Source organism: Montipora capricornis, chromosome 8 (assembly GCF_036669925.1).
Source record: "Montipora capricornis isolate CH-2021 chromosome 8, ASM3666992v2, whole genome shotgun sequence".
Taxonomy (NCBI): Eukaryota; Metazoa; Cnidaria; class Anthozoa; order Scleractinia; family Acroporidae; genus Montipora; species Montipora capricornis.
In genome coordinates this window covers 53,658,858-53,684,030 of record NC_090890.1, presented here as the reverse complement: position 1 = coordinate 53,684,030, position 25,173 = coordinate 53,658,858, and the positions used below count along the sequence as shown (strand labels likewise).

The following is a 25,173-nucleotide window of genomic DNA, read 5'->3' as shown; positions in this document are numbered from 1 at the left end:
TGCATTAGAGCTGTCTTCTTCTTTTGTATCCGATGGATCGAACAACAACGAAGAAATCAGATCGTCCCTTTCAAATCTCCGTGACACGTCCTGCAAAGCTGAGTCGCTGCAAGGAGTTAAACATTCTAAGTCAGCAACTCGGTGTTCCCGCTGAGTTCCAGGGTCAGTACTGTGCTTAAATACTCCTTTGTTGCTCCATGAATTATCCTTTGAAAGGCGAGAAGATGCGGGAAACGTGGCGTTTAAAGTATGGTTTAAACTCCCGCGAGCATCATCGTCATCGTCCGAGCTGTACTCATATCCCGAATCACTGCGAGAGGCTCTATCTTCAGCATCAGATATACCAAAGAATCTGCCGTTGATGTAAGCTCCTCGTCGGGGAATACCGTAATATCGAAAGCCTTGAAACTCGGCGGAAGAGTCGAAGATATTCTCAAATGAGCCACTCACTGAAGCCTCTGTGGTTCTCAGCATCTCACAGCTGCCTTCTACGAAACCACCAGCGGACAAATCATCAAAGACAAGTGGGCATCGACAACAGAATGGATCAAGTTGAAACGGACTTGTGGATTCATTCCTTGTGACGTTCTCTCCGCCCAATAACATATCCTTCATGTAGAACAGCAAGCGTGAGATCAGGCGACTCCAGAAACCATTTGGAATGCAAGGAAAAGAATGGATGCGCTTGATGGTGATAAAGGGAAGGTCCTTATTGGTGGCTGCTTGCGGTTTCTCAGCCGGAAGCTTGGAAGGGATCAATACGCGCTTGTCGTCCAAAGAACAAGCTATCTGGAAACGATTCAGGAGTCGGATAAACTGGGGCGAGTTACGATGAGGGAACCGGTCTTCTCTCAGCAACAAAGGAAGTTTAGATAGATCTAGGATGCCATTAACAATATACGGATTGACTTCCCGCAAAGTTACAATGCGTGCCATCAACTCGCAAAGCCACTTGGGATCGAGGAAGTAGAGATCTCGAAGATCTTGGTTTGGGTCATCATAGTGCAACACAATGCCTGCAAGGTACCCAGCAAAATACATTTATGAGTCGCCGAGATTATGAAAGCTTTCAAGAAACTAATAATTAGTTGAGTTCATTAAGGGTCGCACACCGGGCAAATTGACCGGCTGTGCACACTTTCTTGTCATGACTTTGCCCGGCAGTTCTCATCCTTTCTGCTTACTGAATCATATCAAAACAATAAAAGAACCCTTTTGCCAAACGATGATGACCCACTGAGCAATATCGTAATGAAACTCTTGCGAACGATACCGTTTCTACGCTTGACGTTGTATGGGCGGGACCTAAATACTGGCGACTTGGGCGGTAAAAAACCCGGCCGGAGAGGAGGATTACTACTCCCAGGAGTAGCCGCATTTCAACCGAAAAGGGTTGGGAATGTACTCTGTTGGAAATCACAACCGTACGAACAAAACGTCGACACTAGTGCTAGACCTACCTCTCTCGTGCATAAACTGAGTAACGTCTATCAGGTCGTTTGCATCCTCAATATCTATGGGATCATTCTTGATAATGTCGAGAACTAACGCCTCAAATTCGGTCTTGTGCATGATAGGTGATCTTCCGATCTTATGCAGCTCCTGCCGCTTGGCCAGAATGGCGTCTGCTACCAACCGGAAACTATGTGGGATCTTTTCACCCATGACCGACACCTGCCCCAAACCAGTCTTTTTGAGAGCGGAAGCAGCATCGTAGATAGTTGTACGAAGGTCATCAATACCTGCACAAAAAAAACACAAATGAAGATTTAAGAAACACTGCAAATAAAACGCCTCTTTGTTTCATCGTGGAGCGGTTAAGAGCGAGTGCGAAGGTAGCTCCATCCATCAATAACGTCTAGAGTTCCCTGGGGCCTGTTTCTCGAAAGACCTGAAACCTTTCGGGCCTTTTTCGGGTGTAACAATTTCCCCCGTATCTTACGCACACGGAGGTTATAAGTCGTCAAACTACACAGTCATTTTTCTTTTTGCTACTGAAAACATGTTAGAAGATCGGCTTTCTAAAACAAGCGGTTGGCAGTTTCACAAATGGTTTTTAAGGCCCGAATAGTTATTAGGACTTTCGAGGAACGGGCCCCTCGGCCGATAAGGGTTCCTTTACAACTAGAATGCAGGGGTTTGTTCATGATTTTTCTCGCGTAACAAAATGGACGACTTAGCAGACGATCTCCGTTCAGACCTTTTGTTCAGTTATCAAGAACGACGACCGCACTTCTCTCACTCGCAACGCAGAACACTGCTTTATTCCGTTAAAGTACACAGATTCACATGTAAGGATGATCCTAACATCAGGAACATTTTAATAAGTGTCGGTTGAAATAAAATATAATAGAAGAATAGCGACTGGTGATGGGAAGAGAAGGACGAGTGGGTGAAGCAGTTCCTCTAGACAAATGGCCCCAGTTGTTCAAAAGGTGGATAAAAAACGCTATCCACCGGATAAATAACTATCCATTGGATAGCACAATAATTGGGTTCGCTATGACTTATCCACTGGATAGTGATTTATCCGGTTGATACCGCTATCCATCGTTTGAACTGGGGACTGGCTTTCTTGAACGAAGGACGTCCACAGCAGAGGCCCAGAGCAGAATTGTTGCTTTACTGTAAACACATCTCGAGCAGTACAAATCTACAAGAGAGGTTTTTCAGCATAATGCAAAGGGGATCTTCTGGGACATCTTTCGAAAAGAGGAATTGCGAAAAATGTCTGTAGACTTCCCTTGACCATGCAGTTATCTAACACAAGTGAGGATTATTAAGGTTTCCATAAATTATGTTGTTTTATTAAAAACTGAACTACGGATATCAGATGTCCAGCATTTTCACTGGCTAGTCGGACACAGGCTATCATTTCATACACCTGCTGCACCAAATATGGTCAGGGAACGCGTCAGCAATAAAGCGAGCTGAAAACATTTTTGCAGCTCTGAGAAAAAAGGGCCGACAAAAGCCAAATAAAACCAATATGGAAGAGTTGTTGATCCTGGAGTTTTTAATAACAAAATTATTCTACTCGGGCTTGCTGGATATAAAATGACTATACCTAAATATCCAGCGCACCCTCGTAGAATAATTGTTAAATGTCCTTTTTTATCTTACCTTCTCTGTTATCCAATGCACAGCTAACCACCTTGATGTAAACAGAATTTATTTGACCCTTTTTATACTTTGGCAATTCAACTAGCTCCTTCACCAACTGTTGCATGCGCTCTGGAAAGCCAGGTTCCTTGTTTCTGCGAACCTTATCTAGATGTGTTCCAACAATGATTAGGCTTGTGTTGGATGTTGTGGCAAATATGGTGTCAAGCCAGCTTTTTAACATTTCGATTCCACTTTCACCTTGCAAAATTAAGAAAAGAATAAAAATATAAAGTGTAAAAACTTAAGCAAGCTTCCCTGATAGCAGAGGTCCCTTTTCTTTTGCATTCACTAATCTGACGAGTACGGGAAAACAGACCTCTGCCATGGACGGTCGAAACTCCCTGCCCAGAGCATACGCGGAGGTTACTTAGCGATTGAATTCTCGCATGATACTACATGCTGTGTGGACTCACTTAACAACAGTGGAATTACTGTAAAGGAATGTGCGGGACACAGCGGGCTCAAGTCACAGTCAGCAAACATATCATGAGGGACATCATGAGGCATGCGATTCACGGTTGTGGACGAGTTTCGACCCATTCTCTACTTTCTCAAATTCAAAAAATACCAGAACACCTCTTTAATTAACCCAAAGAAAAAAATTGCACAGGCATTGTTTTCGACTTCTCATGGGACATCTTCATGTCAACCGGGAAACTGCAAAGAATGATTATAATGCAATATTTTGGGAGGTAAAAGAGGTGTATTATAGGATTTGAGAAAGTAGAGAATGGAAATTTGGCAGAGGTTTCTTTTCCCGTAATCGTCAGCTCAGCGAACACAAAAGAAAAGATACTGGTACTTTTACTAGCAAGGAAAAAGCAAGTTTGGCTATATGAGTCCTCGATGAAATTAACCTTTATGATTTTTGCAGATGATACAATTCAAAAGACCCCCACCCTGCAAGCAGAACCTTTCTTTAGCTTGCTCGATTTTGGCGTTCTCGAGAAAGGCTCTGCATGAGTCGAGTAACATCTTTATTGAATATGCGCTGCATGTTGCCAGGATACAGTCTCAAACCCAAGCCTAATATGACAGATCTCGCCGCCATCTTGGTTTTTCATGGTACAGCGGGCTCAATTACAACCATCGGTTTTGTCACTAAAGGGACGCTCGCACTGGAATAACCGGTTTGACGAGAGAAAACAAGATTGACTAGTCCAGAAGCTCGGGCTGCGGCGGCTTCAAAGAGTTGACGCGATTCGGGCAGAGCCTACTTTTCTCCTCCTCAATAAAGAGAAAGACAAAAGGAGGCTCTGCTCGCAGGGTGAAGACCCCGAACAATTGCAATTCTTTCTTCTTTGTTATGTTTAATTCAATTTATAGTTAGCTCCGTTTTTTCATTTCTTTTTTACTCTTGTTGTTGTTGTATTGTAGTTGAATAAGTGTGAATAAATGATCGAACTTGAACTTGAGATTACCCTGGAGTTGTCACAGGTTTAAGACCTCGCAAGCAGAAACAACATTCACAACCTTTATTAAAATAACTGACGGGAAAGTGCTGTAATTACAAATGGTCTAGTTATGATACCACTGCCAGCCTTCACTCTCTTCTCAACACTCTACACTGTGACGGGAAAAGATCAAGTCAATTCTTACATCTAGAATATTAAATGGCTTATGCTGTATTTGCTAGATTTATTTCTGTTTCTAGAGAAAGAGCAGGGCATCGCTATGGAACGGCTCACCCTGCAATTCATGTACAATGAATTTTATGAAAATGAACAGTTATGGTCCCACACGGCATTCTTCTGAAACTGTATTTTTACAGTTAGTACCAAGTACTGATTTTATTGAGGTACAGCTATTGCGTGATTACTAAAGGTTTTACAGTGTTTAAATTCTGTCTGTTAGTCTGGGTGTGCATCTGATAGCTTGGGTGTGCGTAAGTTTTTGTGTGAGCACTATAATGTATAAACCAAAGGCCCCATCTCACAACTTGTATTAATTAAAATTCTATGGGATGTTAAACAAGCTTAAGACACTTACCAAGGAGAGCTCAGGGCATTGAGTTCACATGGGTGATGATAATTAAATATAATGAACTAAATAGTCTCTATTGTTTTTTTAGAATCTTTATTTGATGGAAAAAACATTAAATATGTTAGATTTATGGTATACATGCCTTGGGATTAATAAGACTTCTGTTTTTGGTATTTCTTTCTCAGAGAAATTCGTGTCATCTTACCTTCCTCCAAATTCCATACCAACAGGTAGAGAGCCAGTGTTGACAGGAAACACTGATGTGTGGCGTAGAAGTCTTCTTGTCCACCAAAGTCCCAGACTTGGAAGGTGTACTCTGGGTAATTGGAGAACAATCCAAATGCATTACGATTGTAACGAAAGTCATCGATGTCAATCCCTACGAAAAGAAAAAAATATTGAAAATGAAAACAATGTGGTACCAGAAAATTGACTTGCCCTGCAAAATTAATAAGCCATTTCCCAGTTCATGTCTGCCTCCTCTTTAAAGGGAATCTAGTAGTGCTAAGTTTTTCTTTACAAAATTAGTGTTCATTCGTAGGTAAAGTAGAACTAATTACCATCACAAAAACTTCTCACCAAGACTCGCTTTGAAGAGGAGGCAGACATGAACCTCAGAAATGGCCTATTATTACACAAAGATATTAGCATTACACATATTTTTTCTCAAAAGGTACAGGGTGAAAATAACTGTCTCCGCTTTTCACCTCACTTAAGAGAAAATTGAATTCAAAGATCAGTGAAAAATTCTGATGGAAAGCATGCCTGCAGGCCACTGCGACCATATCTGGGGTGTTAAAGCGTTGTTTACATGAGCAACTTTTATGCAATAATTTTTATTTACTCATGCAGACGAGGAAAATTGACCAATTTTTATGTGACAAACATATTTGCCAAGAAGCTTGCATGTTAGCCTTTATGTGACAAATAAACGTTTTCATAATATGACAACTTTTAGCTGTCAAAAATTGCTTGTGTAGACAACTCGTCACATGGAATATGGCAAATACTTGTGACAGCAAGCAATCTCCCACTGCACTGACACTGCGCACATGATAAAAACAAGGCGGCCTAAATAATTTACATGAAATCTGCAGGGTTTTGTCAAGGTCTTGTGCAATGAAGGAAAAAAAAAATGTGTCACCATTTTTTAATCTGGTTTCAAAAATCATTAATAATTCATGAGCCTAACAGCCTATCAAAGCACCAATAAAATGTAACGTGTATAAAACACTCCCTGTTAGTATTCTTTATATAAAGAATACGAATTAACAATTAGACCCATAGCCCTTGTGGGCTACAGGTCAATAGCCCATGAGGCAAAGCCAACTAGTCGGACAGAAAAGGCAATAATAAAGTTAGCAAATGCAAGTTAAAGAAATATTTATTTGGGAATTAAACGAAAGAAAACGTCACTCTTTTCGCTACTCAAGGACTATTACTAATAGTCCTCTAGTAGCGTAGCCAATCAAAATGCAGGATTTGCATTAGTCCACTAGTTGGGTGATACTAATAAGGCATAGCGTGTTTTTCTGGTATCACCTACGCCTCGTGTTTTTAAACCGCGATAAAACATTGCTGCGAGTTTTTTAAACATTATTTGACACTTTGCTTTCTTCATTCTTTGCTGCTTATATAATACTAGAAACGCGATAACAGTCGACGCCTCAACTTCTTGCCTTTAAGAGCCATACTTTGGGAAGACGATCAAGCCTTCTCGCTTTGTTTCTGCATATCTTTGCTGTCCAAAATTATTGCTGACGCACTTAACTTCGAACTGTTAACAACATCATAATATTAATGTATTTGCCATAAAAAAGATTGTCACAAAAAAATTACTCATGTGGATGGGGCTAAACTCAGCATCGATGACATTATAATGGAAATTAAAATTGCAGATCTGCTTATTTAATGACATGGAAATTAGTCTGTTAACACATCATCATCCTTTGGCCACCCTGCTGGATGGAAGGCTTACAGCAATCTCTTTTCATACAGCTTGATCAAACATAGGCACTCCTGGCTGAAGCTTTAATATCCATCCCTGAATCTCTTAAAAATGGCTATCCAGAATCTCAATTTAACAGAATGTCATCAACAATTCAGAAAGGATGACAGAGAGGAAGGGATGGCATAACCACACTTTCAGTATCAATACGATAAGTGGCCTGCGAACTGAAAAAGCTTTAAGACCTTTGAGGAGAATGGTATGAAGGGCAGATTGTGGATTATTTGGGTAAACTATAGATACAGGTTATTGTTCGGTAAATCTTTCAGATAGTATGTGCTGTGCGCTGGCCATAAATTCTACAGTATGAGCCCCACTTCCCAAAAAGTATTTAAGGCTGTTGTTGTTTGCTGTTCAAGCGCCTATCACCTCAAAACTCTTTTCCACTATATTTATTTTCCGAAATTGTCCCAAATACATTGTGTTGTTTTTAGAACATTTTGATTGAAATTACACTAATTCATTGGATTTGAAAGAGGGGTAAAATGGTCATGAATACTTTGATCAACAACCATACAGTGAAGGGAAATTGGTTCAATACCGGGTTGACATCGCAAACTGCTTTGCATTGAGATATTTCTTTGAAAACAGCGATGGAAATTAATTTGGGGGGGAGGGGGGGGATGTACTGTACATTGCGCATCTTTCCCAATGCCTTGACCTCATTGCTATTATTACTTAATACTCTTAGGAGAGGCCAATTGAGAAAACAAAAAAACAACTGAGTTTAGGAAATGTACTGATTAATACTCTCAGCTGACAGTACCATTTGTTGGGCTATTGGTATTGTAGGTGTAGTCTCTCATTAGGCGATGCATCAATGTTGTCTTCCCTTGCTCGGCTCTTCCAACCAGCATAAGCTTTACTGTGTAATAACCCTGACAGGTTCGCAGACTGTTCCGAAGGTACATGATTGTTTTAACACCATCCTGCTTTATTCTGTCAGGAGGATCTGTCAACTTAACAAAACAAAGAAAAAATTAAAATCTCGTTATTGACGACCAAGAGCATGAAGCTGGGTGTGATTTAACAAAAGGCTATTTCCACTTGCAGAGGCCTTAGTTGTTAATGATGTTGTTACTGTGTTTGACAAATATACGCTGATGTTGTTGTATCTTTCCATAATTATGGTTTTCTGTCCATTATGCCTTGAATAGTGGATTAAATTTTCTTGGAGTCTCAATTAAACATTACTCCTTCAGGCCACACATGCACACATCAGTTAATTGGCTTTCCTAATTGAGAAATCCACTTGCAAAACCAAACAACCACCTTTCATTTCTTTACCTCAACATAAAGAAAACATAGTTCTCTTAAAAACTTGATGAGTAGGCTCATAAAATTACACATGAAGATAATAAATTATTATTATTATTATTATAATGACAGTACCAACCTGATCCAGATGCTCTAATTTCAGGGAACGGATATTTCTTAGCCTGCCCATCTGATTTGGAAGTTGCGTTAATCTAGGATTTGCAGACAGATCCAAAAACTCAAGAGTAATTATCTCACATACACACAGTGGCACCTCATACAAATTATTTTTCGCCAACTGCAGAAGTGTCAATTTTGCCTGGGCCATGCACATTGGTAAAGTCTGTAACGAATTATCACTTAAGTACAGTGATCTGATGGAAGGGCTCCAGTTACACCTCCCGGGGAGTTCCATAATCTTGTTTCCTGAGAGCTTGAGATCACGCAGGGTTGGCATCTCCAATAAACACACTGAAACTGACTTCAATTGATTATTTCTCAAATCTAAAACACAAAGTTTCTCCAAGTTGTGAATGTTAGAAGGAACTCTTGTGAGTAAGTTTGAAGATAAATTAAGTTTTTCCACCCAAGTAAGATTTTCAAGCCAGACAGGATCAATTTCACCCAAAGCGAGCTTTGCCCATTCAATCTCTTTTTTCTCCTTTCTGCACTTTGTGTTGCTCAAAAGAATTCCAACAGCATCCATTTTCCTTTGTTTTAAAGCTAATCCAATTGGCACAGCAATGATAAAGTTCTTTTCATCAGAACTAAAATACCTACACAAAATAAAATTGAAAAAAAAATAAAAATAAAACTCCAAACACCATGATCTTAATTTTGCAAATTACTTTTTTGACCTTGAAAATAACGGTACACATACTCACTTACAATTCAAGAGTTTGATAAAGAAAAACAAACACAGCATTTATTAACAGAGGATGCATATTATTTACTCCTTTAAAATAATGTAGTCAGCATCTACATGTATCTTGGGACAAGCACATTGAGAATGTTGCCAAAAGAGTTAGTTCAGGAATAGGACCCTTAAGGTGAATTCAGGAGTTTGTTGAGAGAGGCACTCTAGTTTCAATATATAATGCTTCAATCCAACCACACTTTAATTACTGTAGTGAGGTATGGGATACCCTGAGGAAGGGGCTCTCTAACAGGCTCCTGAAACTCCAGAATAGATCAGTTTGACTGATAATGAAGCTATCCAACGATACTCCTGTCACCAAGGCTTTAGGTCTCTTACATGAAGGCTGGGAAAATCTAGAAACTCAATGGGCTAAGGCAAAGGAAAAGCAAATGTATAAAGTAGTCAATGGGTTGGCTCCTCAATGCCTTACTGATCTTTTGATAAGTAAGAATAATACATGTACATCACACTTTATTAAAAACTGAACTACGGATATCAGAATTCCAGCATTTTCATTGGCTTTCGTTTTGGACCGGAATTGACCAAGGCAGAAATCGATGCTTCATTCGACAGTACATGGAAGAGTTGTTGATCCTGGACTTTTTAATAAAACAATTATTCTACTTGGGCTTGCTTGGTATAAAATGATTACAATTATCTATCATATCTATCATTTCATATCCTTCATGCCCTCATAGAATAAATGTTAAATAACCTTAGGGGATCCTCCTCCTCACTGCAGTTACCGCTATCCAAAATTGAATGTCTAAAAAACACATTTTTGCTATACTGGAGTAAAATTTTGGAACTGGCTTCCTGCTACACTTCGTGAATCTGAAACCCTTCCAATCTTTAATAACAAAATTAATGTGCACAGTTTTAGCTGACTTTTGCTCATCTCCTGCCTTGGAGAAAGTAAAGATAGATGTATCATGTTTAGTGAATAGAATTATTACCTGGTAGTTTATAGTACGTGTAAGTATAAGAAATTTTAATTAGCAAACTGTAAATAACTTTTTATTGTAAATAGTCATTAGATTTGCTCATTTTATCATAACCACACGCCCCTTATGGAAGTCAACTTTTAGGGATAATTATTAACAGGACAAGCTTGTAAAAATAAGATTTGGCTCACTACACAATACTGTTATGGTACGGTATATTATTATAGTGCCATGGTAGATGTCTTAGGTAAATAGCCCCCTGAAAAGACAAGTGGTTGCTACACAGTAAAATACAAAACCCAGAAAGACTGAAGAGGGGGATGGAGAAACATTGGCTTTGAGGCTGACATGTTCATCATTTTCAAGTTCCCTTACAACTTCCTTTTCACCGCAAGTTTTAGCGTGTACTCTCAGCGTCTGACAGCTTTCCACGACAAAAGTTCACTGAACTGAAGCCCTGTCCGCTGGAGTTAGTATCTGGATGGGAGACCTCAAAAAATATGACTTGCTGTCAGCACAGGTGACCCAAACACATAATTTGAATGCTCAGTCAACATAACAGTTTGTAGGGTTTATATGGGAAACATCGGCTAATAGATTATTCTTTTGTTATCAATCTTCATGTGAGAGAGGACAGAAGGCCAAATCAAGCCAATTTTTGGGATTAAATTGTTCTTGATCACAGAGCTCGAGTGATCACTGGCTTCAGAGGTTGCGAGTTTCCAGCATTGTCTTCTTTTAATGAAGAGGCTCTGTCAGGGTAAATTCCGACAAGGACATGGCCTAAAAAGTAGCGTCAGCACTTGAAGTGAAATCGGGACAAACAACATCCTTTCTTTAAATTTCCAACAGCAACGGTCACAGCAATGTGAAACACTGACAAAACACCGGTCGGGACAAGAGACCGTTTAAAATACAGACAAGCGACGCGGGACCCCCCACCTCAAATTATGTGTTTGGGTCACCTGTGCTGACAGCAAGTCATATATTTTGAGGTCTCCCATCCTGATACTAACTCCGCTGGACAGGGCTTCAGTTCAGTAAACGTTTGTCGTGGAAAGCTGTCAGATGCTGAGAGTACCCCTCAAATCGACACAAGGACACAAGATGAAGTTCAAGTAATTTTATTTTATTTGTCTTCCTCGCTGTAAACTAGGATTAACCAATTTTTTTCTGCAATTCAAGTTTCCCATGTATAAACTCTACAAACTGTTACGTTGACTGAGCATTTAAATTATGTGTTTGGGTCCCCCATGCTGTCAGAAACGTAAGGGCGAAAATTCTATTTAAACGCTAAAAAATGCAAACTGAGCAAGGTGCAGATTTTGTTAGCCCGCTTTATTTTTATGCAAAAAAAATATTGATGCAAAAGTAAATAAATATCAATAAACAGTTTTTAAGAGGAGCAGACGGGAGTTTTTAGGAAGTGTCGATCGAGAATAATTAAAAATATTTTGCCATCAGCAACAAAATTTGAGACATGAAAACAACGTAAATTTTGCACAGTGAATAGATAAAAAAGTTACCATCAGAGAAAAACATTTTGGGCGATTGTTGCCACGTTCAATATTTCTATTGTACTTTTGGCTGCACAAGTGACAATGAATTCAGCAATCGCATGTAATCAAGTGCAAATTCAATACAAAGATCACATTATTGTCCAACTCTTGAGATTGACCATTGTTTCTGCAAAGTCAAAAATTCGCTCTCCTAGACAAGGATATTTACATGTATATCACCAGGTAATTCCATCGTTTTGGAATCAGAAGCTGCTTTATTATTCATCACCGTCACAAATTCCTGCCGATTTTGGGGCTCACGTTTCCAACAGACCTGTTTATTTTCACGATTTATGCACATGCTGAAGGCCTATTAATATGCTACCACAGACTTACACTCTTACATTCTTACACTCTAAGAACCCTGTGACACAGTGAGTAGTGCACTACGACAAAAATAGTTTCTAGTTTACACTCAAAATCACATAGGAAAGGTTATCTTGTTCTCCATGCCAACTGATATGGCTTGGTTTGCTTTGCGACTCGCTATTCCATTGCTCTAAGAGAGACAAAACCTCTGGCATATAGGGTATACTGTAGCTCCCCCATCATTTCTGCCAATTTTTAATGAGGTGCTTAGTTGATTTAGCTCTTTGTTCCTCTACAAACTTGCGACCATTTTGCAAAATTGACAAGTGTCAAAACTTCAGTCAAGAGGTAACAGTTTAGAAGACCCCTGAAAGCCAAGTTAGAGTTAATCCTTCGCAGGCAATGCAAATTGCTTCTGAGGAAAAAGCATTTCAAATTCAGTTTGTTAGGGCAAATTGCTCAGAAGTCTGCCATTAGATCTCCCCTTGGTGGTTAAACTGCCAAAACCCCTTGGTGGTTAAATTGGCGAAATTAGTCGCCACTTTTCTACCAGGATAAAGGAACACACAGAAAGCGATAAAAACTCGTATATTTTAAGCATTTCAACACATCTCCTTTATGTAAGAACAAATACTCCCCTTCATGCTTTAGTATTCTGGATTCTGCCAGCAACTCAATTGATTTAAAACTCAAAGAAGCTTTTTATATAAATAAGATCAAACCGGAACTTAACAAACAATTGCAGCATTACAACACTTTTCTCACGTTTTAGTTTACACCTTGATGTTTGGTGTCACGCTGTAAATAGTACCCGCTTCTGTATTACATCATGTTGTAATAATTTTTTCATCTACCCGTAGACTTTAGAACTGTTCACACTTAGGAACTCATTAAACTGATGATGGCATAAGCATGCCGAAACATGTCTTTTAAAAAAGGTGTCTGTTTCCTTCAGTAATAATAAACTTAATTTGATACAAGCTCATTGCAATGCTTCCATCACCTACTGATACAGCTCCCAAGGTTCTTTAGAAACAAAAGTTTGCTATTTGAAACCATACTGGCCAAGTTCCTTACAATCTTTTTAAATCTTCACCCAAGATTACCAGCAACCACTACGCCAGTGAATTGTCAGTAGTCTACATTCTTTCCTTAACGGGACTCATAAACAAGAATCACACTCCGGTTTGAGCAACATACATAGATATCAGCATAATTATACATACAGTCATGAACATGTACGTGAGTACCTTGTCCTCTCAATTGAGCCATGTATCAGACTGAGTTCATCCTGAGGTAATTCTGACATAGCTTTTTGCTCCTCCTCTTTGTTCACTTCTAAGCTGATCAAGTATTTCAGAAGTCCCCTTTTGTCATGTTTAGCTGCGTAACAGGTTAACAACAGTGCAGCTGCTTCAAAGAAATCAAACCTTAAGGCTTCAAGGATACAGTTTCTGAGTTGAAAAGTGTGCCTTCCTCCTGTGATAATTAATGAGCAGATGGCTTCCATGTGTCCACCTCTTGATGCTTCTAGAAGAGCTTCCCTGAAGCATGATGGTATTACATCTGTCAGACTGATTGATGACAAGATGTCCCTCAAGCCTGGGTTATTTTCTCTTGCTGCTTTCTTGACCTCTATTAATTACATAATAATATTATTTTATTTTTATCCATCTCTCAATTGTGATTGGGTAAATAACAATGCGATTAATTCATGTTTCTGGCAAATTATACCAGTCTTTAACAGGGTTCTCCCTAGTTTTCAGCACAACAGGTAAGGGAGTCACCTTTTCAAACCGGCAAAGCATTTGGTTAATGTTGGACATTCTGCAAAGGATAAGCGACTTCTGAGCATTTGCAGGCGGTAATAGGTGCTCTTACAAGTGGTAAATTTTACCGGTTACTGCCAGATAGGGAGAACCCTGTCTTATTATCATACTTAAAAGATATTAGTAACTCTTTAAGTCTCAACATGTCACAGTATTGTAGCTGCAGTGCTTACATGTAGATGGTTTCAACACATTTCTCCGATGTTATATTCATGACTCGAATGTTGGATTTCTCATTCCCTTTTTACATGTAGTTACATGCAACATTTGTACATTTAGCCATTACAATGTATGCCTCAAGAAGTTGGCTGCAACCGTGCGTTACTCAACACAACTGAACGGAACAGAATGGAATATACCGGAATAAACCAGAATAAACCGGAATATGCCGGAATGAGGCGGAATGAGCATGACACCGGAATGAGATAAAATGAACAAGAATGGTACTGCAATATACCGAAATGAGCTGGAATGACACTGGAATGACACTGGAATGAGGCAGAATGACACACAAATAAAGCGGAATGAGAATGAATGAATAAATGAATGAATGAATGAATGAGAGGAAGCGACGGTAGGCTGAGTTTCAGTGAGAAAGATAGAGGGAACGTCTGGAAAGAGCACATGGAAAGAATTATGAATGAAGAGAATGAGTGGGATCAGAATGTGGGAGCGGACTTGGTGAAAGGGCCAGAGAGGGTTAGTCGCGAAGAAGTGGTAAAGGCGATGGGGGAAATTAAAGCAGGAAAGGCTGCTGGATCCTCGGAGGTAAGGGTCCAAATGATAGCGGCGAGTGGGGAGATCGGGATTGGTGTGATGGTAGAGCTGTGTCAGGATGTGTTGGAAGGAAGAGGAATGCCAGATGAGTGGGCGCTGAGTGTTGTGGTACTGATTTTAAAGGGGAACAGGAGATGCAATGAATTGTGGGGCATATAGGGGGGTGAAGTTGCTAGAGCATGCAATGAAGATTGTAGAAAAGGTGCTAGAGAGGAGATTGTGGCATATGGTGAAAGCGGACGAGATGCAATTCGGTTTTATGCCAGGCAAAGGAACAATAGATGCAGTGTTCATTTTGAGGAGGTTACAAGAGGAGTACTTAGACAAGGAGAAGAAGTTGTATCTGTGCTTCGTTAACCTGGAGAAGGCATTTGACAAGGTCCCAAGAAAGGTATTGGAGTGGGCAATGAGGAAGAGAGGTATACCAGAGGCAATGGTGAGAGCAGTGATGAGTTTGTATGAAGGTGCAAAGACAAGAGTCAGAATTGGGCTAGAGTTGTCCGAGGAGTTTGAGGTAAAAGTTGGTGTACACCAGGGATCTGTGTTGTTGCTGTTGGTTTTTGCGATCGTGGTTGACATGGTTACGGAGAGTGTGAGAAATGGTTTGATGAGTGCTATGTTGTATGTAGATGACTTGGTTTTGATGAGTGAGACAATGGAGGGACTGAGGGACCGGAGAAGTTCTGGAAATGGAAGGAGGCATTCGAGAGCAAGGGGCTGAAGGTGAACCGCGGGAAGACAAAAGTGGTAATGAGTCGGGCAGAAGGTGAAGTGTCTGTGAGTAAGGTAGATCCATGTGGTATTTGTGGGAAGCAAGTAATGGCAAATTCTTTTCAGTGTTGTGTGTGAAATGTGCGAAATGGATCCATGGAAGATGCGCGAAAGTAAAGAGGGTGGCCTCGAGGTTGGGGAGAGGTTTTGTGTGTGGAAGATGCAAGGAGCAAGCTGATGGATTAGTGGAACCCGTGGAGGAGTTCTGTGAAGAGGTGGAAATGGTGAGAGGTTTCTGTTATTTGGGGGATAGGGTGAATGCAAGTGGTGGCTGCGAGGCAGCTGTGACAGCAAGAGCAAGAATTGGCTGGGTGAGGTTCAGAGAATGTGAAGAGTTGCTGAACTCAAAAAGGTTCTCGCTGAATAAACTGGAATATGCTGGAAAAAGGCGGAAGGACTTTGGAATATGACACCAGAATGAGACGGAATAAACAAGAATGGTACCCGAATATACCGGAATGAGGCAGAATGACAACAGAATAAGGCAGAATAAACCAGAAGGACACCAGAATCAAGCTGATCAGCGTGGACCGGAATGACAAGGAACAAAAAGTAATTTTTATCATTCTAGACTGTTAACGAATAAGTACATGTTGCAGAATAGAGAGACTGACAGAAAAAAAAACAGTTTACATTAAAGGGGAAGTAACAAGGCTTGGAATGAGTCACAATATGTTCCGACTCACAATTCTTCATGTAAATATATTATCAACGATCAATCTTTTTTCTGTGCTTCTGACTTCTTTCTTCAAACAAGTAAACACTGCGTTCAAGTTCGATGGCATTATTGCCAACAATCGGGAAGAGAAAAAGAGTCTTCCAGTCGTTTGCTCAAATCTATTTCCGTGTATCTCCATCATGTGTGGGTCATGGGAAGCAGGCAAGCAGCAACAGTAATTAGTTTGTAGTTCGCTGAACTTGATTGTGATTGGTCAATACACAATTGACCTGTCAGAATGAAATTAAAATGTTCACAGGTTTTCTGACTCGCACAGTGAAAGACGCCTCCAAGATCCATACACAAAAACAATTAGAATAACATTCTGTTTCTCTTGCTACTGTAATCTTCTAGTGATCGAAGTGTTCCAAATGTTACAAAAGGCAAAAACACATGCAATTTCCACAGGGAATCAAGTGACAAAACAAAAGCTGACTGAAACAACCAAAAATCGGTCGATGCTAACTAAAACACCAAATTTGAGGATTTTCAGGTTCATTCCAGTATATTCCGCTTTATTTGGGTGTCATATTCCGGTGTCATTCTGGCTCGTTCCGGTATATTCTGGTACCATTCTTGTTCATTTCGTTTCATTCCGGTGTTATTCAGCCTCATTCCGGCATATTCTGGTTTATTCTGCATATACTATGATTATAAAGTTATTACTTCAGTGCTTCTGACAGGGTGCATGGGTGCGGGACTGCACAATTCAATCAAACCCGCACAATAACACACAATTTCGAAAAATCCACAAAATCCTGCACAATACTGAGTGATCATGATTTGCTTAGAGTTTTTACAACTACTGTACATGTTTAACTGTTCTATTTCATTGGCATTTTCCCCTGGCGTTTCTGCAATGCCCAAAACACAAAAAGTTCTTCAATTTTAGGCAGTGCCACATTGTTTAGGCTCTTAAATTCAACCTTTACAAGGAAAATAAGCTATGTAAATCATGATGTACATGTATGTTAATTCCTACTGAAGGAATTTCACAATGATACAAACGTGAAAATGTATGAAACAATTGATGTGACATAACCCTAAACAAATAAACGTTCACACCATAACAATTGGCACGAGACTCAGTGTATAGGTAATGTATTCCTTAAGAAACAAGGTTTTTTTTAGACAATCAGGATAAAAAATGACGTTTAAAAAAACAAACAAACGACGTTTTGACCGCACATCGGTCAAGCCTATCTTGTTTAAAGAAAAGCATTGTGAAATCCTGCACAATTTTAATAAGTTCATTCCCACACAATTTTAATTTATTTTCCGTACCCTGTCAGAAGCCCTGCTACTTGCACCACATCACTGTACCTTCAGTCTTGAGGATTCTAGCTGACTTTTTGCACCTGTTTATCACAGCAGTATCGTATGGGGTCTTGTCAAACTCATCTTTGCTAGTTATGTCAGCTTTGTGCCTTAAAAGTTCAATCACACAATCTGTGTTATCCATGGAAGCAGCAATATGTAGGGGTGTATAGAATCCATTGGCTTTAGCATTAACATTGGCACCGTACAGAAGCAAAAGCCTGACAACATTGGTTTGACCATGGTTAGTGGCAGAGTGAAGAGGAGTGTGACCTAGGAAACCAAGACGCTCTTCCAATCTGTTTACATCTTCAATACCTTGGAGGTAAGATCGGATTGCAGTAACATCCCCCCGTCGACACAATTCATGCAGATAGCCAGTTGGAGATGTTGGGCTTGATGCCATGCTGCTAAGATGTCTCTTTAATTAAAAAAATAAAAACTATTTGTTACTTTTTTCATTAATGTGTTGAAATGATGAGATCAAATACTGTAAAACAAGACTAACCTTCAAGTGAAGCTATGATCTTCGCAGTTATGAATGCAATTTTCGCAATTGCGTAGAGAAGCCTGAAAAATGCAGGACTTCAACGGGGTTTGAACCCGTGACCTCGCAATACCGGTGCAACACTGTAACCAACAGAGCTATGAAGCCACTGACGTTGGGAGCTGGTCATTTGTGGGTTTTAATGTTCCCGTGAGGAATGAATCAATGAATCAATGATATATCAAATGGATCATATAATTATGAACTGCGGATATGAAATCAAGTGAAGCTATGATCATAACTGCGTGATCATAGCTCCACTTGATTTCACATCCCAAGGCTTGAAATTACGACTCACTGGTCGCCAATGCAACCAAAAACTGAGTGCTGGCAACTAGATTTTCAGAACTGGTCGCCAGCTGGCGAATCACGTTTTGTCTGATAACCCAGGATAAACAATAGACAGCTTTTGTACTTGAATCATTTATATGATGAAATCATTCGAAACTGGTAGCTAGAACATGACTCACCTTTCTTTCCCCACTAAAATAATGTATTCATACTACAAGAAAATCGGTTTCTCACATTGTTAATTAATAGCACAAAATGTACTTCGATACTTCAGTCACCGCATTTACTAGGCGCCATATTGTTTCAGCCGCTTCATGGGGTTGTGGGTGCACTTAAACACCTTATGCTTCTTGCCGGTTAGTTACGTGAATTTTTGCGCTCGGAAGACGAAGATTCAGCAAGAAGGTTAATTGAAAATTTAAATGCATCATCAGTTGCGAGTGCTGAAAACTTAGATTTAGCCAAATTACCGAAGGACCTCCTCGGAACTAGCTTGATATTGATAATATATTGATAATGAGTTCGAAACTTGTATGGAACCTTCACAAGGCAACCTGTACCCTTAACGTAAAGTGGGTTGGAGAACTTATCCCCTCTGTTAGAAAGCGAACACCTGGAAAATTGACTGCACAAGGTGATTAATAAATGGAGATAAATATCGGTAGAAAAGTATGTTAAGAAACCAACTTCCTCTGATTCTAGAGGCTATTGAAACCATATACGAGCGGCTCTTTTTATTTTATCCCGGTCGGAGACTGGTACAACCATTGAGGTTGTGTGGGAGCCTAGGCTGAGCAATTGTAGTATTGCGTTTACTCGCGATAAAGGTAAGTTGCTTGCCACGCAAGCTGTAGGAGAATGAAGAGGTGAAAAGCAAGGATAAAGGACCGTTGCACCTGTATCGCAAGGTCACGAGTTCAAACCGCGTTGAAGTCCTGAATTTTTCAGGCTTCTCTATGCAATTGCAAAAATTGCATTCATAACTGCGAAGATCATTGCTTCACTTGATTTCATATCCGCAGTTCATATATGATCCATTTCAGATATCATTTCATCATTGATTCATTCCTCACGGGAACATTAGAACCCACAAATGACCAGCTCCCAACGTCAGTGGATTCATAGCTCTGTTGGTTAGAGTGTCGCACTGGTATCACGAGGTCACGGGTTCAAACCCCGTTGAAGTCCTGAATTTTTCAGGCTTCTCTACACGATTGCAAAAATTGCGTTCATAACTGCGAAAATCATAGCTTCACTTGATTTCATATCCACAGTTCATATATGATCCATTTCACATATCATTTCATCAAGACTAACCTTGGTAAAAACAAGAAAATTTAACCCCAACAACTTGTAGTTAAACCAGATTTCAACTTTAGTAGACAAAAATGCAAACGTACTGTGTTTCAATGCAAATTAATGTTAATTTGATTTATGATTATGAGTATTTCATAACTAATTAAAAGTTAATGCAACTTATTAAATTTTCAACGTTACTAGCTTCCTAATTGGCTCCCTGAATCTTGGTTATCAGCTCATAATACCGTATTGACCTGGGCCGGGTTCCTGAAAGGTGTAATAACTCTATTCCAGGGATAAATGTGCCTTATTCCAGGCACATTTATCCTTGGAATAGGGTTATTACGCCTTTCAGGAACTGGCCCCTGATATAAAAGTGTCCAAGAATTCAGAATTTAATGAAAATCTATTAAAACAATTATTCCATTCACGCTTGTTGGATATGTGACTGCTTATGCAATTTATTTTATATTGAGATCATCTAACGGGTGCTCATTACTTCATTTGAATTAATTTAAGATAATAAACGTGAAATTTATACAAATAATCAGCCAAAACGAGCGCACCCATCTTCACCAAGCATAATTGAGGAGTTTATTTTTTTTTTAAAGCGGAACTAAAAGAGCTTGTGCATCACACAACTATTTTGCAATTATAGTTAAGCGTATTCAATTCGGTTCACTTACCGACAGCTCAAGAAACTTCCCTTTTGTTTGGACAGAGGGATTGCACTCTGATTTTAATATGTAACTCGGTTTCTTCGTCAGCAATAGATCAGTACACGTTCGTTAAGAAACAACACCAACTGAACGAACTGCAGACTGAAACAAACCCCGCAGATTTCAATAAATGCAGAGACTAGACTCTTCGTCCTTCAAAAATCCCTTTGCACGATATCGAATTTTAATCACATGACTCGGCACTACCGGAAGTTGTAAAAACGAGAGACAAACAAGGCAGCATTCACAGGGCAACACTCCAAGTAAACAACAATGACGCCCAGTCGGGTGTTACCCACGAGAACTAAGACCTAAGACCTAAGAACCCGGGTCTTAGCTTTCGAAGTACGAAAACTAATTTAGTTTTAAATTACTGAAAAGAAACCCGGAAAAACCACCGCCAGTCGGAGATATTGTTTTCATAGAAAATGCCATGACACGCTTGAATGTTGTGTGACAGAAAGAAAAACAGTGACATGGGGTGTTTCGAATAACGATACACTCAGTCTGTTAACCCTGGTTGAAACCACTAAAAATCATTTTGTCAGTACACACGTTTGTTATTCTACTTCCAGTATCATAACAAGTCCACAATTTAGCCGTACGTCACGCAACAATGAACGGATGCTGTGGATGGTCAATCTTTTTATTATGTCTGATAGGGGACTGAAATAGTTTTACATGTAGGACATAAGTGATTTGTGTAAGAATTACACTTTTTCAAACTTTATTGCCGAGCAAATCGCAACCACCGCAATGTATTTATCCTTCTACAGATCGATAACAACAACACCAAATCTCCAACCTTCTTCCCAAGGATCTCCTCGCTTTTCTCTCGAGAAGACACTGGAAATGAGAGCGTCGCGGCATTTGAAAAAAAAAGGAAAAAAAGAAAGTTGACCATTTTAACTTTTCCTTTTTTTGTTATGAAACTCGAAAATAAATGTTAAGGTCCAATAAACGCGAAACGTTTTTGCTTTCCTTTTTTAGCATGCAAGGGTCAGACGTGAGCTTCACGTGATTTCGCAGAAAAACGCTAATCCAAGTAACACCCCGCCGCCCGGAAAATATATTAACATTCGGACAAGAATTGAAACCCAACGTTATCGAGCAGTATAAGATTTCTCGTTTTTACAGCGTGATGAACGCTCTCCTCTTTGCATCTTTGTTTTTCTTAGTCTTGGGCGGAAACCGTTCGCTGTCTCAAATCGCACAACCTTGCAATTCCTTGAAGTGTCTTCCGCCTGACTGTCGATGCAGCGATGATGGTAAACCTCCGGGGGCATTGTCGCCTGAAAAAACTCCTCAGATAGTCTTGGTTAGCTTTGACGATGACGTGGAAAAGCAATACATGGATTTTTATGACGACCTTTTCGAAGGAGTGCAAAATCCAAACAAGTGTCCTGTGGCGGGTACGCTGTTTGTTTCCCACAACTACACCAATTACTACTTAGTCGAGGATGCCTATTCCAGAGGATATGAAATAGCTGATCATACAGTTACACATCAGGAACCGACAACCTACTGGGAATATGCAAATTACACTGTGTGGAAGAACGAAATTGAAGGACAAAAGGAGATTTTGCATCGGTGAGTCAGTTTTGCATTTAAAGAGAGCCTCCCGAGAAGGGGGGGGGGGGGGGGTCCTTGTTCCCTTTAAAAATTTGCTTGTGTTCCCTTGTAACAAATGTTCTCAGCTTTTTCATCCCTAAAGTGGTTTGTGCTCCCTTGTTCCCGAAGATATTTTGTCTTTATTCCCCTGTTTTCCAGCATAAAAATTATTCAATGTTCCCTTCAGTTCCCCAAAACCTCTGGGAGGGCCTCATTTAAGAAACTAAATATTTTAAGCAAGAGCCGATACAACGTAGATTTGATTTTAGTCGTGTAATATATTTCGGCTGGTTAAACCAGCCTTCTTCAGGTACAATGAGAGTTTACATTGAATTGCTTCTATGCACATATATATATAGTAAATGGATGTTGACGTAATACTGGAAAAAATGTGATAAAACATGGCAGTTACAAAACTTTCCTCTCATTTAAGAATATCTAAATGTTGGTGCACTTGTGTGCATACACGATTCTCTAGAAGGAAGTTGTCATGGTCAGGTTTTCGACACTCATAAATTAGGGAGCTTACGCACGCGCGTTTTTGAGACGCGGACGGCAACCGGAAGAAAGCTGTTTTCCCTTTTAACTTGTCTTTACACAACCACATTTATATTACTAAGTATCTTTTCTCCATTAGAGATGATTAGTATAAAAATCTGGGAGACACCCCTGTCCTGGCAAGCGGAGTGTTTTCGTCCGGTTGCCGTCCGCGCCTTAAAAACGCGCGTGCTTAAGCTCTCTAATTTATGAGTGTCGAAAACCTGACCATGACAACTTCCTTTTAGAGAATCGTGTATGTAAATATTAGGGAGCTTAAGCACGCGCGTTTTTGAGACGCGGAAGGCAACCGGAACTGAGCTGTTTACTCTTTTAACTTGTCTTTGCAATTTAAATTGCTAAGTATCTTTTCTCCATTAGAAATGATAAGTGTAAAAATCTGGGAGACACCACTGCCCTAGCCCGCGAAATGTTCTCTTCCGGTTGCCGTCCGCGTCTCAAACACGCGCGTGCTTAAGCTCCCTAATGAGAGATGGGTACGCTGAAGTCAAATCCCCCACGTATACCTCTGCTACAACAGCTTAAAGCCAGTGTTCTGTATGCACAACGAAGCGCGTTATTGCGGAAGTAGGCCAACAACCTGCTTGATTTTGGCACTGTTCAATTCAAGGATGACTGAGGAAACAGTAATTATTTCCAAATAACCTTTAACGACTTTCCATGTTTGCGTGCTCTGTTGTCATTCCCGTAACGAATCCTTTTCTGTTAAGTCTTCTTTGCAAAGTGTTTCGAGACGCCCACAGGCTTAACTCTTTTTCCACACAGTACTTTCCAAATATGGCCGCGCGAAGTCAGGAATGTAAGTAACCACTAAATAATGTTAATAATTATATACCTGAGGCAATGTCCTGTGTATAAGCTAACAGTAACACCTACGGTTTCCCTTACTAAACATTAACGGATTTCTGAAACACAGAACTTTGATTTACCTAACAAATACCGCTAACAAACAAAAAACAATTGAAAAGCCATTGTTTTTAGCGGCGTTACCTCTTCCGTGACGGTCACACAAAGAAAGGAAAGGAAAGGAAACGAAGTGTCTAGTCGATTTAGCGCTGGAGCACTAATTGGGGACACTGTAAAGTGCAATTGACAATCAACGCAAATCAAGTCAGCCAGTCCGACCGTGAAAAACTTTCGCTAAACCGTCGACCTGTAACGTCGATTGATACAAACCGTTTTTGGGTTTTGCTAATTTAAAACGTCAACCGATCAAGCAACTGGTCGAGTCTTTTTACACTTGGGAGGAAGATCAGTTACGCTAAGTAAACCTCGATAGTTACTAAACTCTCCATTGATTCATTCCAAATACAGGTTTGCAAATATACCTTATGGAGCTATTAGAGGCTTTCGAGCACCTTTCCTGATGTTCACTGAAAACATGTTCAAGGCTCTTTACGAAGGCAATTTCACATACGATCTGTCATGGCCGGCGGACGTCAAGTTCAGAGGGGATACTCCCATTGGTCCGATGTATCCATACACTTTGGACTACAAATCAACTGAGATCTGCCCCACCATCGAGGAGCCGTGTCCTAAGATGTCCTATCCAGGTCTGTGGGAAATTCCAAATGTGAACGTTATGAATGCGGATCATTCAACTTGCGGTTCTATGATGGATGGATGCGATCCATCGGCCAATGCCACCGTCTGGTACGAGATTCTCAAAAGAAACTTCCACTACCATTACGACACTAACCGGGCTCCATTTGGAATGCAGATGCATGCCACATTTTTTTATCAAGGTCCCGCTGGTGATCACTTGAACGCCGCTAAGAAGTTTCTTAAATATGCTGAAGGTTTGGGAGACGTATGGGTGTTGACGGGCTCTCAAGTAATTGAATGGATGAAAGATCCCCAAGATGTCGAAAAAGCGATGACTTTTCCCCCATGGCAATGCCCACCTCGTCCTCCACCGCGATGCTCGAGCTCGACTGCCAACAACTGTCATTACACCGAGCCGCGAGACTTCTACATGACCACCTGCACGGAGTGTCCAAAGCACTTTCCATCACCCACCGATCCAGATGGCAACTGAAAAAAAAAACATTCCAGGAATGTGCGGATAACAATCGAAAAGTAACTCAAGTTTCAATTTTTTCAATCTTGCTCAAAGGGCCGCTTTTAAAAATAGTTTCAACTTTGACGCTAGTTGCACTCCTTGAAATAACCACGCAGTATCTGTCATAAAATTCTAATTAATTGTCGTCTTAGTGCCATATTGTAGTTCGTACCTGTCGTAGTGTTAATAAACTTCTTTTAAATGTTGTTATGTAGTCACGTAAAAATGCATTTTGTAATTTAAATAAATTAGCGAAACTATACATGTGTAAAAGACCTAGGCGTTGTCGGCCAGTTGAAGAAGAAGGTAACGAGAAAGTAAAGTTTGGAGAGTGAGGGTAGAAAGGAAAAAGCACAGAAAGAGAGAAGGAAGAGAACACCGCTGAGAGTCATTAGTGGGAGCTCGTCTGGGAACTTGTGTATCCCCGTGGGAATTTTGTAGTGAAAGTAAACCACCTACCTAGAAATGCTAAGGAGACCGTAAACGAAAGTAAAAATGTTGTTGGTACTCGAACAATTAGTTCGTACGGC

The 25,173-nt window shown here is 40.1% G+C and overlaps 2 protein-coding genes across 3 annotated transcripts in view; one reads left to right on the top strand and one right to left on the bottom strand.

Moving 5' to 3' along the window:
- The window catches only part of LOC138013528 (leucine-rich repeat serine/threonine-protein kinase 2-like), a 28,271-nt gene extending 7,515 nt beyond the window's left edge, over nucleotides 1–20,756 (bottom strand). Inside the window, exons 1-9 of one of the 2 annotated variants that reach the window (XM_068860625.1) lie at nucleotides 20,380–20,756; nucleotides 17,563–17,977; nucleotides 13,395–13,779; nucleotides 8,553–9,189; nucleotides 7,923–8,115; nucleotides 5,354–5,527; nucleotides 3,124–3,363; nucleotides 1,461–1,742; nucleotides 1–1,016 (exon numbers count right to left, since the gene is read on the bottom strand). The exon at nucleotides 1–1,016 is cut by the window's left edge and continues 607 nt beyond it. In XM_068860625.1, the coding sequence (XP_068716726.1) occupies nucleotides 1–1,016; nucleotides 1,461–1,742; nucleotides 3,124–3,363; nucleotides 5,354–5,527; nucleotides 7,923–8,115; nucleotides 8,553–9,189; nucleotides 13,395–13,779; nucleotides 17,563–17,962 (3,327 nt within the window). In that variant the 5' untranslated portion in view covers nucleotides 17,963–17,977; nucleotides 20,380–20,756. Of the gene's footprint in view, nucleotides 1,017–1,460; nucleotides 1,743–3,123; nucleotides 3,364–5,353; nucleotides 5,528–7,922; nucleotides 8,116–8,552; nucleotides 9,190–13,394; nucleotides 13,780–17,523; nucleotides 17,978–20,379 lie in introns of those variants that run through there. The other variant, XM_068860626.1, reaches the window with a different exon arrangement.
- A 677-nt stretch (nucleotides 20,757–21,433) lies between these two features.
- Nucleotides 21,434–24,849, top strand: LOC138013526 (chitin deacetylase 8-like). The gene is made up of 2 exons (XM_068860623.1): nucleotides 21,434–22,002; nucleotides 23,896–24,849. Exons 1-2 carry the CDS (start codon nucleotides 21,554–21,556, stop codon nucleotides 24,617–24,619), a joined length of 1,173 nt encoding a protein of 390 aa, XP_068716724.1. The 5' UTR covers nucleotides 21,434–21,553; the 3' UTR covers nucleotides 24,620–24,849.
- Nucleotides 24,850–25,173: the final 324 nt, after the last annotated feature.